Source organism: Lepisma saccharinum, chromosome 6 (assembly GCF_977018435.1).
Source record: "Lepisma saccharinum chromosome 6, izLepSacc3.1, whole genome shotgun sequence".
In the NCBI taxonomy this organism is placed as follows: domain Eukaryota; kingdom Metazoa; phylum Arthropoda; class Insecta; order Zygentoma; family Lepismatidae; genus Lepisma; species Lepisma saccharinum.
The window spans coordinates 18,730,197-18,745,241 of NC_139234.1; the positions used below are offsets into that span (position 1 = coordinate 18,730,197).

The 15,045-nt window shown below is 39.1% G+C and overlaps 1 protein-coding gene across 1 annotated transcript in view; it reads left to right on the plus strand.

The window, feature by feature from the left end:
* CARPA (Carbonic anhydrase-related protein A) overlaps positions 1 to 15,045 on the plus strand; it is a 428,457-nt gene that overhangs the window by 376,147 nt on the left and 37,265 nt on the right. Inside the window, exon 7 of the mRNA XM_083124589.1 lies at positions 12,616 to 12,770. Within this exon, the coding sequence (XP_082980715.1) occupies positions 12,616 to 12,770 (155 nt within the window). The remainder of the gene's footprint in view (positions 1 to 12,615; positions 12,771 to 15,045) is intronic.

The window sequence follows — 15,045 nt, forward strand, 5'->3', positions numbered from 1 at the left end:
CTAATTAATGCAATTTTAATTATACCATTTTAAAAATATATTTATGGTGCAAGTAACTGTACTTTATAATCATTATCTATCTTTATGCCTGATAAAGCATTCAAATTTAATTAAATACGGTCGCGTCCTCTTTTTTGTAAATAAACAGGCAGATTGTTAAATTCCTAACAGTACAATATTGTAAATTGTATTTCCATCTACCGTAATATTTACAATATTGCACCTGCAATTTACAAAAACCGGTCGCGACTATATTTAAATTGGAATATTTTATACTGCATAAATACAGGAGTGGGCATAAGTAGATATACAGTAATGAGACAGTAGGTATACAGTATATTAAATTCTACTATAGTATAGTTTTATGAACAAACACTTAACGCTGAAGATTACAATTACTATCTTAAATGTTCAAATTGATGGCCTTCGGCATTTACACACTTTTGTAGTATAGATTTGACACAAAGTTAAATTCCAAGCCATCGCGACACAAGAAACTGAAAAGAATAAAAATATAACAATTAGTAAACAAAAGACAAACTTAGCAAAGCTGGGAAAATAAAACGAATATATATTTACCTGTAGCCACAAACATACGGTCAAAATTCTCATCTCAATCCACCTAATATACCTATTATACAACTGTATACCTACTTATGCTCACCCCTGTATACACACGGTGTTCAGAAATTAGGTTGATTTTGTAAGGCCATATATTTCACCATTGCAAGGCACTTTCTGCCCCCACCCAAAACAAATTCACGTAGAGGGATAGATTTTATATATATTTACACATATAAAATATTGTTTATGCTAACTTTGCCCCACCAAAAAAAATATCTTAAGTTGCCGCCTCTGCATGATACTATAACTATTTGAAAGAGGAATATTTGTTATTCCACACAGACCTTAAATGCATTCGATGTGCATCCCATGTAAACGTCAGACCAGAATTGAATAATGTTTTAACCCAAGGACTATGTAGCTTCACTTTATAATTCATATTCAGAAAATGGTGCACAAAATCAAGAGACTGCAATAGCTCTTAAGAACCTGTAGTTCCGGTTGCATACTCACAGAATAAACCATATATGTTTATATGTTAAAGCTGTGTTAAAACTAAGACATAAAACAGTTTGTAAGGTCAATTGATAATTGTGATAATGACTATTATCAAAATACATAAGAACTATGCTGATTGCTATTATAGATATTTGTCGGTATGGTGGGAAGAAACTCTTACACTCGTAATTTGTTGCTTGAATGCACAGAGCTCCACGTAGAAGATAAACGCCGTTGTGAAGCGTTGGATAGTTCAGCTGACAGGTCCCGGCTTGTGAATACATTCCACCCTGTGGTTAATCTGTACTGAACCTAAATGCTAACGTATTATCTTGCATTGATCATTCAGTTAATTCCTCTCAAGTGTTAACTGCCCAGGCTACTCGGTGACGTCATCGGTGGCCATGCCGGGGGGAGGGGCGGTATTTTCTGCAGTAAAGTCACATGTAAATACTGTATTACGCAAAAAATGCCATTTTTATCTAGTTTTCATGTCTGTTGATGGCAGAGGGGGCGGTATTGTCACTAATGCTCCTGTATGCGAGGTGTAACTACATCTATACTCTGTTCAGGGAATCTGTGGAGAGAGTGGACGGATCGAAGCAGTAAGCGCTGCTGCTAAAACCTGGTAGCTGCAGCCGCATTTAATTCTTCATTCACTCACTACCCCCCCATGCGTTCACTGGTCGAGCACCCCAGACTTGTTTTCGTTCGATTGCTCCACAGATTCCCGAGACAGAGTATATTTGTTAACGATACAATTTCGTAGCTCGCTCAGGACGACGAGGATGAATAATCATGATTAGATGGAATTGATAAAACAGTTATACATTTACAACACTCCTTGAATAAAAATCTCAGATTCAGCGCATGCGTGATCAATAGGGCTCGGAAATTGAGGACCTATAAATTGCCAAAAAAAGACCTATAAAAAGACATAAAAAAGGACCTAAAAACTGAAAAAAGGACGTATAAATGTGATCCAAATTAATTAATAAATTCAGTTTTAATTACATATTTAATGAATAAAAAAAGTACAAAATTCTGGTGGTATGGAACACACAGTGCGAAAAAACTATATGAATGAAATGCACCTTCTTTCAGTCCAAAAATTTTTTTCTCTTGTTTCAGGGATGGTTCAAATGTATTTCTTTCTTTCTTTTTTTTTATTTCTTTACAACAGAAAGGATGTTTAAGAGGTGATGAAGTGATGATGATTCGAATTGAGAATGGGCAGTAAAAAAGTAGTCGAAAGAAGGTGAAGCCGTTAAGACCTAAAAAAGGCTAAAAAAGGACCAATAAGTAAAAAAGCGCCGAAATAGGCATAAAAGGACAAATAAAACCCACCTTTTTCTGGCCTACAATGACCCAAAAATGAACATACAGGGTGGGAAATAACCTTTTGCTAGGGGTCTGCTGGAAAAAGTAACAACAATTAAGAAATTATGGTAATACCAAATGTTTACTACGACAAATGTGGTTACAAAAACAAAATTAAAAGTTCGTATGTCCTCCGTTTGCTTCTCTCACAGCACCAAGACGATCAGGGTAGGAGCTCAGAAGATTCGCAAACAAGTTCCATTCCTTGTCACGGAGGACTTGTTCCAGATGGAGTGTTGCCCGAAAAAAGCGCTCCGGTCCACGTTCCACTATCATCAAGGACTCAACTGCGTCCTTCAGAATAGCCCGAAAGTGCTTCGCTTCATTCAGGTCCGGCGATGCACCCGGCCATTCAGAACTGCTGAACAAGTTAATGGCACTTCGCCGAAGAAGGTCTTGGGTAGCATTTGCCTTGAAGCAAGGTGCTTTGTCGTGAACTAACTTTTAATTCTGTTTTTGTAATCACAATTGTCGTAGTAAACATTTGGTATTACCATAATTTCTTAATTGTTGTTACTTTTTCCAGCAGACCCCTAGCAAAAGGTTATTTCCCACCCTGTATATTATGTTGGGCCTCGTCTTCGGACACTAGAAAAAAAAAGCATTTTTCCTGAACTTCCGTACCCTAGTGATCATAAATCGAACACTCAACTGTCTTGAGACCCGGCTCTGTGTGGACTCAGTCCTGAGCGCAAGAACCGGACTAAGGTAAGCCTTTGACAGTGACATCCTAAAGATTGGCAATTCACCACATGTCACAAACCCAAATTTATCTCTTCATTTAATTTGTCGTAATTGTAATTGACTCTTGTTGAAGAAGTTAATTTCTAAATATTCCGTACAAGAGGTAGCCTCTCTCCGTTCCGTTATGAATTGATTTTTGTCAACGCCCATTAAAGCGAGGAAAGGAGAAGGGAGAGGAGTTTCTCTCATTCTTCCGGAGAAGGAGAATTGTTCGGAGATAACATCTGTGTTGATGAAGTCTTTGTACTTTAAGCAATCTAGGGGAAATAGGGCATCTTATGCATCTAATTGTCGAGGGAGCGCCCTGGGGAAATGGAATTCGGAGCGGAGTTCAGTTGTCGTCTACTTAGATTCTCATTTGAATACTTTTCCATTACGCCGTCGTCAACAGCGTTTCCCTTTCTCCTTTGACCTGCTAAACGCTGTTTGAACAAGCACCACGTTCTTCGTTACTTTAAGTGATGCGAAGTTTGACTTTAAAATGGAATTGTTAAATGCTTGAAATAATTATGGATTTAGTTGCAACGTAATGAAACAACAAAGCTATTTAAAATTATAAAACTGAAAACAGATATGTATTTTTTGTACAGAAATCGTGTAATCAACTCTGTTTTCTAAATGCGTGTAATGCAAAGTTGCGGCCAAACTAGCAAATTACTAAGCTGCTTCTTGAATCCTGAAATAAATGCTTGAACCTGCATGGTGTTATGTGTGTTGCCTATCTCTCCGGCGATAAGCGAACTTCGATAGAAACTGGTAAGAGTTATGCAACACACATAACTTCATGCAGTGAAGCCAGTATTTCAGGATCTTGGTTTCCCATTTTTATTGCTTGTGATTGTACATTCATTATACATTGCAAGTATGACGTAATCAAGGGCTCTCTGCTTCGAAACCCGGCTGAGCTACTTAGTGGTTCGGATCCCAGGTCCAATCCCGGTTGAACTATCTGTTCATAAAATGATCTTGAAACTCAAGCTTGTAATTGTAAAGGCCTGTACTAACTCAAGATCATTTGACACGGTCGTGCCAGATTCAACCATAGGACATTAATAGTCATAAGAATATATTTATCTCAATACAAATTGAGAATGAGCAACATGAGACTGTATATTGGTATACGCGTGATACCTCCCAGGGCACGGGAAAACATTAAGATTTGCAGTAAATAGACAGGAAACCACAGAACTTACGTTTTAACATATGAATTCAGAATCTATTTATCTCGATTATGCAATTTAAAAAGAACCAAAGTTTTACATCATAACGAAACTCACAAAAAGAAATCACAGTAACAGCACAATCTTTCTCTCATGCACTTCCATTAATCTCGTAACTCCCAGCTACAAGATTCATATATACCAGGCGGGATGGTGTACTTCAACAGTCTGTTCATACGTCCGGGAAGGACATGTCACACTTCCTAGCCGACAGGTAAAAACATACACAACTCTGTGTCCTTGTGTACTTTGCGCACTTCCTTTTGAATCACCCTATTGCATTCAAACTTATATTTCATCTTGAAATTAATGTGGAGTCATAGACGTGCGCACTGGGGGGCAAGGGGGGCAATTGCCCCCCTACTCAGGGACGTCCGCAGATTTTTCCCACAAAGGGACAGGCAAGGTATTTTTCCATGGGGCATATTACCCCGATAATAGTGCTGCCCCTCAAAAAGCATCTATTGAATTTGAAATTATCGCATTTCTGCGTACCCATTATATAATAATTATCGTAAATTACTATGACTAAAGTCAAAATATACTTGTGAAATATATACTTTAAGGTTGACATTCGTTTTCGAAGGGGGAGGTGTGGCCATCCTTGCCCCCCTTCCATACAGCACCTGCATTATTGTTTAACTTTCACCTAGAAATTTAGTGTATAGGAATCTTATCGGTGTTATTAAACAATATTATTCTATTAAAGAAAATGAAGAATTCTGAAGCCAAGGAAAGTTCAAAGCAACAGCGGGGAAACGGGGTGCAGTGGAGCAATCACAAGGTGCGGGGGGGAGGCATTGTCTTATCCCAACCTTGGACGGAAATCAATTCTAGGGGGGAAAACATAGAAGTAAAAGAAAGCAAGACTAACAGAATCTACGAGTAGCAGGACAAAACGATACTCAAGTGCAATTAGTTTTCACATCTTTCTTGCATTTTTCTTCCAGACAGCCAGGAGCACCTGCAGGGGGCCACAGAGGGGGGATTGTCCTCTCGACTTCAAATGTTATACAAATAAAAGTACATTCCCTAAAATTTTCTTGATCGCTTCGCTCACAATTGCTGCTCTTCTTACAGTCTTGTCAAGTTCAGAGCCGTAGCTAGGGAGCTGTGGGAGTTGTCCCTGGTTGAGAAAAATTGTAAAAGAGAATTACATGGCGTCCCATGGAAATTCTTGCATCCTAATAAATCAATACTGTTTTCAACTTGCAAATATTTTGATCGAAAAATTTTCTTGCTCGCTTCGCTCGCAGTTTCTTTTCTATAATGCATTGTAAATTACCAGAGAGAGAAGATCAACTAAGTGCTTCAGAAAGTTGCTGCTACAACAGTTTGTTTTGGAGGGAAAGGAGCGCGCACATTTCATAGACAATTTATATATTTTTTCTGTTGGTTTATTATGGGGCGGATAAATTGATGATGTAATGTATTTAGTACACACGCATATATACATACACACTTGCATACGCGTATACCCACCAATGCAATAGAACTAAAACAGTGAGATAAAATTAGGTTTTTCTTTCCCGACTGAACTTTCAAGGCTTTTGCCCCCCCCCCCCCTAATCAGAGGGTCTGCACACGACTATGTGTGGAGTTATTTTTAAACGTTCATCTTTTCCACTTATTGAAGTCTGGGCAAGAAGAATTTTCATTCTATTACATCACTGCGTTCTTATAGTTTCGAACGTTGTACGGACACTTCTGGGTTGTAAAGATTCCATTGAAAGTCAGTTGGATCATTACAACCCAGAAGTGTTCATTACTGTACATGCATGCAAAACCAAATTCGTGGAGAGAAAATATCCTCCGTAGTCGAGCGGGTTAAGGCGTTCACTCGTCTTGAGATCGTTCGCTGCGGGACGGCGTAGGTTCGAATCCGGCTCTGGTCGGAATTTATTCGGCCTACCCACCATCGTGAGGAAATTGGGAAGCTCCGAGTGAGTGAGCGTAACCCGGTCGAGAAGACCTAACAACAACGGCTGGGGGTTCGTCGGGCTGATCACCCGTCACCCCAATACTGGTCTGAGACCTCCACGCTATAACAGGTGACGGCGGAACAGTGTGGGAGGGAGACCAGCAGTCGGTAGGTAAGCCAAGGCCCGCCAAGGTGCTGTAGAGCTGTGGGGTTATGTTAATCAAAGGGTTTCGGGCTATTGTAACATTAGCCAACTGAATGTCCCCCACCCCTCTTTTGTCTTTTTCCTTTAATACGTGTTGTCTAATGTCTGTATGTAGAGACTACGTGTATGTGTTCGTGTATTACTATTTAACTAAAATGTGAATGTTGTTAACATACCAATCGCAATTCAACAACTATCTGAACATGAAGCGAACTTAACCTTGTAGGGCCAAATTGTACACAAGTGGGAAGTGGGGTGCTCACGACACCCCACAGAAAAAATACACTTACAGTTATATTTTAACAATTATAATTGTAATATATGTAATTTTACACTATTCGTACAGTTGTAAGATTGCGAATAATGAAAATAACTAAATTTGAAACTTTTTAAGGACATTTTATAATTCTCCTTTTTTCTTCTATTTTTTAGGGACAATTCCTTATTTTATTATATTTTTTTACTTTTCCTTCAAAACAGAATACACAATACTTACTGAAAAGTAGAATGTACGAGGATTTATATTTAATCATTACTAATTAAATGGTAAAACGTGAACATGAATTTGAGGCTACAAACAATATATAAAACAGATACAGGCCTATAATTTTTGAATATCACTACAGTTCACGTAAATAAAACTTGTCAGATAAGGATCTGCAAGAGCATTTACACTACGAACCACGTCCAAAAACTCTAACAGCTTTTTGACACGTTCCTGTTCTTTCTTGTATTCCATTTCCAAGAAAAGAAAAGCCATAAGTATTGCAACACTAGAGCAAAATAAAGTTTAAAACAATACGCAAGTAGGTAAGAAAAGATAAAAAAAACCAAGGTTAACCTAACCAAGCGTCAGGTTAACCTTGCAGCAGGTTTTATGTATCAATCCGCGCGAGAACTGAGCTCAGAATCTTCCGTGCCAGTCTTTCCTCAACCGCCGAGCTGCTTACATCGGAGACACTGAGAAAATCTACAGTATTGCCAACCGCACAACACATCAAAACCCGCATGCATGTCAAGTGGATTGTATTTTTGCTTCTCTTTGTCTCCTGAAACATAACATTTTAAAAGTACTTTCTGCGCATATATTATTTAATAAATGTGTCATTAATATAAGAGCGAAACAACTTCTAAACATGAGAGCATGTGTGTATATTTCGAGCACGCAAAAATAAAAATAAACAAAGATAAAAGTAAACAACGATAGGCCCCTCTTGAATTTAATGACAAATTATTGTTTTTGGTTTAGAAAGAAATAGATTTATGAAAAACTTGGTTGCTTCGTTCGCAATACATCCGTTACTGTAAGACACACGCACTTCAAGTTGTACCACCAAAAAAGCATGATTTGTTATTGGTGATATATACAATCAGGTGCATTGTCTGTCGCTATTACTCTGGTTTCAATTTATGAATCACTTCACTAAACCAGGATTCAAATCTTGGTCTGTCTATTTGTTGCTGATAATCACCCTTCCCTTTCTTTGCGCTGAAAAGTAAATATGCGCCTTCAACAAAGCTTTCATTGCCGCCAGTGGGTGAAACAATAAGCCTCCCCCTTCCCCTCATCGTCGGTTTCTTCAGCCCTGGCGGTGGTTTTGCATGGTGGTATCCTTCCATGGTTTATTCCCCCTTCCCCCACTCACCGAGTTGAAGGACGTCTCGTCCAAATAATAAACATGTTTCTTCTCACTGCGATATATTTTAATACCGCGGAGATTCTTTTGTCGTCAAACAACAAACAATCGTTTCCTCTTGCTAAACTCAAACCGCAAATCATTCAACACCCGTGATACAATTCGTGTGCACATTGACGGCAAATCACCTCACGCCCTGTTTTACTTTGATCTTGTTGCCGCAAGGAGGATTATGCATTTAAAACAACTTGCTTGACTTTGAAGAACATTTCCTTTCGGATGAAGCCCAAAATAACATTCGGGTAAAACCGCGCGCTGAACAGGAGATTCAGCCATTCTCGCCGCTCTACAATAAACATAGGGTTAAAATAGTGGGATGTGCAACACTGGTATCAGCGATTTCACGCGCTCTGCAACGCATTCAGTCTCGCTCGACTCGCTCTAAAGTTTCAATGTCTCTTCAACGCAATACAGATTCGAGTTGGCGAATCTGTGGTTCTAAGTTCGTCTGCACAGTGATTGCTGCTAATCAATGTATTATTTTGTCTGTATATTACAAATTAAATAACTGTTTTCTTGCAAGTATGCAGTTGTGTCGGAATAGAACCCGTCTCAGTGGAACTATATTCTTGCGCGCACGTTTGGATCTACATATGCTAAAACCTGCTGCAAGGTTGACCTGACGCTTAGTAGGTGGGTGCTGATAACACCCCAGAACGCAGAGCTCTTTTGTTATTGTGGAGCAGCGCACAACAATCAGGCGACTAAAAGACCTACCTTTCAAGGAGTAAACAACATGAAGGTAACGGAAAGATGATCAGTGTTGCCAACTTATAAGACTATTTCTTTTAACAATTTCTAGACCTGGTGTGTTGTGGCCACCCCACACAATATTATAATACGGTTAGTGCAAGACATGCATTTTGTCTTTGAATATCACATATTTTGTGTGATAATGGAGCTATTATTGAAAATGCAAAGGTGAATTTCAGAAGAATAAAAGAGGTAGAGATTTTGTGCTTTGATTATTTCCAAGGAACAAATTTATTCCACCAAATTAACATAGCTTATTCCAGTTAATTTGTTACGTATGTCCTAGGTTAATGACGATTACAGCCTTGCAAGTATTCAATTTATAATAGGGAAATACACATCACTCACTATTGTAAGGATGTTTCTAACCATAACAGACCTGTAATTAACTAGGTGAGTATTTTAGGAAGAAGCAAGATCATAATCTCCATGACAGCAAAATTATTCTTTGTTTATATTTGAAGAACATGATTGAGAATAACATGACGTCATCTTTAGAGATTTCCACTTATGCAACAATTAATCAGGAGGATGAAAATTGATTGTTGCTTTGTTGCCTAGTTGGACGCTTCACAAAATAGGGTCCTCATTGTGTGCTCATTACGAAATCGTAAAAAAAAAGGTAAACTGCTCCCCTGTGCTATGTACATCGCCATGAAGGCGTATAGGGGTGTGTATGGTTAGGTCCCCACACTTTCTTGATAACGGCCGAAGGTGGGGGTGATGTGATCAGCACCACTCCCCTGGCCGTCTTTACCCCCAGAGTTTCCTCCAGGTACCCGGAGCCGCTTGAACAGGTGAAAAAAAATCCCGGTTCTCCCCCGCCGGAGATGAAACCCTAGTCTCTCGCATGGTAGTCAGACGCCCTAACGACTGAGCTACAATTGATTTCGTACTCAACTCCGCTAACTGTTCCTGGCTTTCCGCAAAATGTGTACTGATAGTTCATCACTAATTGTAAGATGTTCTCTCTCTCTCTCTCTACAATACTCAGAGTTGGACTTTCACCTACTCTACACTTCAGTTCGTCTGCAGTTACCGTCCACTTATATACACAGATGCGATGCACACTTTTACACTGTCCTTTAGCACTCGCATAGTTCATAAAAGTGCAATTTAATGCTTCATTTTGTGAATACGTAAGCTAGATTTTTGTGTATAGTACAGTGCAAAGGCAGGTCGTTGACTTCACTTGTACGCAGTATTATTAGAAATACAAGTATATTCATTACATGTGCTAATTAAATAGAGTGGGGTAGTTTCATTTTAGAAATACTGTTTATAGGTGCTGTATCAGTTTTTCAGTTTCGACTGGACAATTTGAAGACACACTCACTCACTCAATCACCTCACTCGCTTACTCACTAACTTTGGGCGGTGAGGTTTTTTTTTCTTCATTTGCGAATATGTAAATAATTATCTGAAACTGAAAGACCTGCCCCAACGACCCTTAGTGACTTGGAGTATAAGTAGACTTAATATCTATATGCATTTTTTCAGCTATTTGCCAACGTATGAGGCAAAGTTTCCATTACTAGAAATGACTCTAGCTGGCAGCCAGATCCAAGATATAGTTTGAATTATTAGGACAAAAGTCGTTACTGAAGAACGAACAACCGTGGTTAGTACAGTTATGACAGCAGGGGTCCCGCGTTCCAATCCCTGCGTAAGTTCTTTGTGAGTGTCCCTTCATCAATTTCATCATATCATTACTCCTCCTCATCGTCGCGATTAGCCAAAAGTCCCAGAACAGCGATGCTAATGAACGAAGGTCAATTAATCAGGACTACTACTGGACATTAAGATATTTAGGAATTTCAAACCTGGAGAAGGAGTAGTTAGTAATAGATGTTGATACAATGTTCCACACTTCATCTCAATGACTCTACATTAATCAACGTGCATGTTATGGTGTGACTTCCATATGCTCTATGATTATCTCCATCTTTCTCTAGTTCGCATATTTTACGTCACTTTTCTACCTCTTGGGTTAATCGCGGCAACGAGGATGAGTGATGAACTGATAAAATGTACAAATGAATAAACAAAATGATACATGCATGCCTGACCAGTGTGATCTGTTATCTCTTACATCGTAGCACATTACGTTGATACTCCGTCATAGAGTTGGCATGGGTGATTTTTCAACAGGTCTCCGGCATTTAGGACAACGCATTACAAGTTAGATGAGAGCAGGACATATTCTTTGAAAATTGTATAACTTTTTTCCTGGTTCTCTAATTTGTAGAAAGTAATTATAGTGAAGAAAAAATGTATCGTAAAGAATGTTGAGCATGCTTGTACATTGCAGCTGTTCACAACATTTCGCATACATCCTACAGCAGGAACAGGACACACGAGGAGAAAGTCTGGAATTATCTTTATGACTCTCTACATGACACGAAAATAAAATTCGAGGATTGCACAAAACAAAACGCTCAGCAGATGGCAGCATTATATTTGTCTCAAGCAAAGGTTAAGAAATGCCTGCTTGCTGCGAAACGCTTCGGAAATGCATATATAAAAATTTGTTCTGCAAGAAAATGGAGTTAGCACTCCTTATACCTTGTCAATATGCGCCTGAAGGTCTGTGACAAATTCGCATCATGTAGGACTTGCGGATGTACAATGAAGAATGGGCCATAAAAAAACGTTAATTTGTGGTTAATCATTCACCACATAGTGGATTGAATTGGCAAGGTGGAAACTAAATAGCTATACGTCCAAGGGGGGATTGTACACGATAAACTATTTTGTAATTACAATTTTTAACCTTCTTTTTAAAAAAATCAGCAGAAATGGTAATTTGAGATCATTTTAAGGGGGTTTGCGTTTACCACTTTGTTTCCTGAGTTGTGTACTGCTTTTGATTTTGATGATCTCAAAATGTCGGAGGGGGCTGTAGCTTCTTCTTCAGTTCCCCATTGCGTACGCCAGTGTTACGAAGTACTAGTTTTACTCAATTGATGGGCAAACTGTCATATTCATGAATTATTATTATCAAATGATCCAGTAATAGTCGACGCGCTAGCTTCGTTAACGACCGACTGGCTTTGGAGTCCACGGAGCGCGCCCACCAGCTGCAACAATCTCATTCAACGCACAGTGTTGCCACACATCAACTCTACGTCACCTTTTCCCTCCGCGCACTAGAACCTTCCCACGGTCTCCACATTGAAGTTGCAAACTACGGCACCAGCGTATCCGCAGTCACGTGACTGAGACTCCACGTGGAGTAGACGAGCAGAATGACAGCTGCGCCCATTGGCTGAAAGTTGAGTGTGACTGGACGAAAACAACTCGCTCGCTGTTTATCGCCACCCACGATCGTGGCGGCGGCTTTCTTCAGTTCTTGAACATTAACCACGTGGACTTTACAACTACTCGAAATTCTTTAACACATTAATGCAAAGAATTACTAAAGCAATGTACTGCAAAACAATGAGTACTTTAGAAATAATAAAAAGCAGGATAATTTGTTTGAAGATGTTGATATTTTTGATAATAACTTTAGGTAGTGACTAGTTTTAGGCCTCTAAATGAATGCTCTCATAATTAATGTAGGAAATATAAATTATAGTTTGCGATAAACTACAAGAGGTTTTAAATGTTGGTGACCTTTTTTCTTTGCAGGGTTGTCTACACCCGTGCGCCATCTGTCCCTAAGCAACCTACTACCAGATACAATTTACTACATGACGTATGAGGGATCCACAACGCACCCTGGGTGCTGGGAGAGCACAGTGTGGGTTATACTTAATAAGCCTATCTATATAAGTAATCAAGAGGTGAGTAATTTATATACATTAGAAATATTATCTTTATGACTTGCATTTTGTGCTTAAGACATTATAGATCTTAGTTTAAAAATCACAGAAATGGATGAGAATTCCGGAAGTTCTTGAATTTGATTTGTTTTTCTTGTGGTAAGGGATAATGTGTGTGTTGTTGTTGTGTGTGTGTGTGTGTGTGATTATCCCGGGAGAGGTCGCGCTCATTTCGCAATTTAATGCGGTCGCGGTGTGTCACTGTGACCCGCAAATTTAAACTTTTTTTACAATATTTAAATACTTTTTTTGTCCTTCTGTTATTAATTTTACATCATTAGGCAAATAAATAAACGTACATATTTATTTTTACTAACATTTTTGTGTTCTTAGTAATATTTGTAAATGCATATTCAATAAATGCGCCATTTCTGCGTATGTGTCATATAATATCTTTGGGTAAAAGAAAGAATATTAGTTTTTGAATAGTAATATAATAAGGAAAGAAATATAGTACACTTTTGTATGAAATATGTGATAATTAATTTCTTTCCATATGTCCAGTATTGTATACTTGCGCAAACGTAAACGGTCGCGGTGGGTCACAGTGACCCACGTACAATCTTTCCTGCCGACACATGAACGTAAATCGAATTTCACCTTTTTGACTGTGGAGGGCAGAAGGAGATAAGAAGCTACTGAGAGTATGGCCCACTTACCTCAAACCCTAACGGATTGGTAAAGAAACAACAGTCAGATGCGGGTTATGGAAGATTACGCTGTTTTTCAGCGAAATATATAATTCTACTTTTAACATTATCAGCATTCAATGTTAATTGGACATTATCCACTGTCTATTGTTTTCACTTATACTTATTCTAACAATACGTTTGGACAGAGCACCTCCTCTTCCGTCGTCAGGTGATCAACTCTTTTTGCCGGTTGGAAATCCAAATTATGTGATTTTACTGCAAATTCTGTTCGATATCCAACTACTACACGGCAATATGAGTTTAATATTCGATAATATTCTGTCAAAAATAGGCATTGTTTAAGGCAGGGGCGTATATTCTAGGCTAGCTAGCCTATCTGCGAAGCCTGAAGGCTAGAGAATAAAATACAGGAGAAAAATCGATCAGAAATTGTAAATAAAATTATTCATATCAGTGAGATGATATTGGTGATTCTGCAGTTGGCAACCTGATTTCTTGTGAGTTGGCAACCTGATTTCCTGTGAGTTGGCAACCTGATTTCTTATGAGTTGGCAACCTGATTTCTTTTGAGTTGGCAACCTGATTTCTTATGAGTTGGTAGACTCAGCATACGCCACTGGTTGAAGGGGTCCTACCTAGGTCCAGCGTCGCATGACATGGGTACCTGTTAAAGTCGGTCAGGGGCGTGATGCTGATCACATCACCCCCACTCACGACCGGATCAATAAAGCGTGGGGCGTTACCCCCACATCCCCTATACGCCTTCAAAGCGTGGTGCTAAGCACAGGGGAGCACTTTACTTTTACTTTGAGGGGTCCTACGCCCATATTACCGCGGGAGACCCTTTTCTATCCAAATACCATTCCTTATGAACTAGCATAAATTTTAATAATGTGGCTACAAAATTATATTCCAATACCTATATGTTTAAAAAAGACCACCAGCCTATCAAATTAACTTGAAAAAAAATGAAAAAAAAAATAGTAGTAAAGGGGAGTGTCTTTCTCGTCTCAATTTATTTTAGTGATTTCAACTCCGGAGCTTGCACTAACTCCCAGGGCACCCCTCTCGCTATCCATTGCAATTCGAATCACTTCTCTCTGGGTGCTTTTCCCCGAAGGCACAGATGCAATGGAATAAATGCTTAACCGTACGCGCACGGGACAAGAATCGAACGGGTGGACATAACCAACGTTTGAATGAGCGCAGCCAATGCAATTGCGGCGGTCCGCATGGAGGGGGCCGATGGTTTGCGTAGGCAAATGCGTCTCCGACAGAATGTGTAGTCACCGCCAATGGAAATTTGGTTTGGGTAGGCCGCTGTTGGCTGTACGTTCGCATAAGCGAGCGAATTTAAAGGGAGTGCGGATCGGAGAGATGGGAACAGTTCAATAACTGCATTTCACCGGGCAACGTCAGTCTGCGAATTCGAACTTGCAATGTTTCCACACTAAATTTTACAATGTTTTATTAAGGCAGTCAAACGAAAATTCACGAAAAATAGAGGGAGCAAGTATCATTTTTTTGAACCTGAATGTATTGTACATGAGTGCAAATTACTAGTGTACCTGAAAAATGTTCAT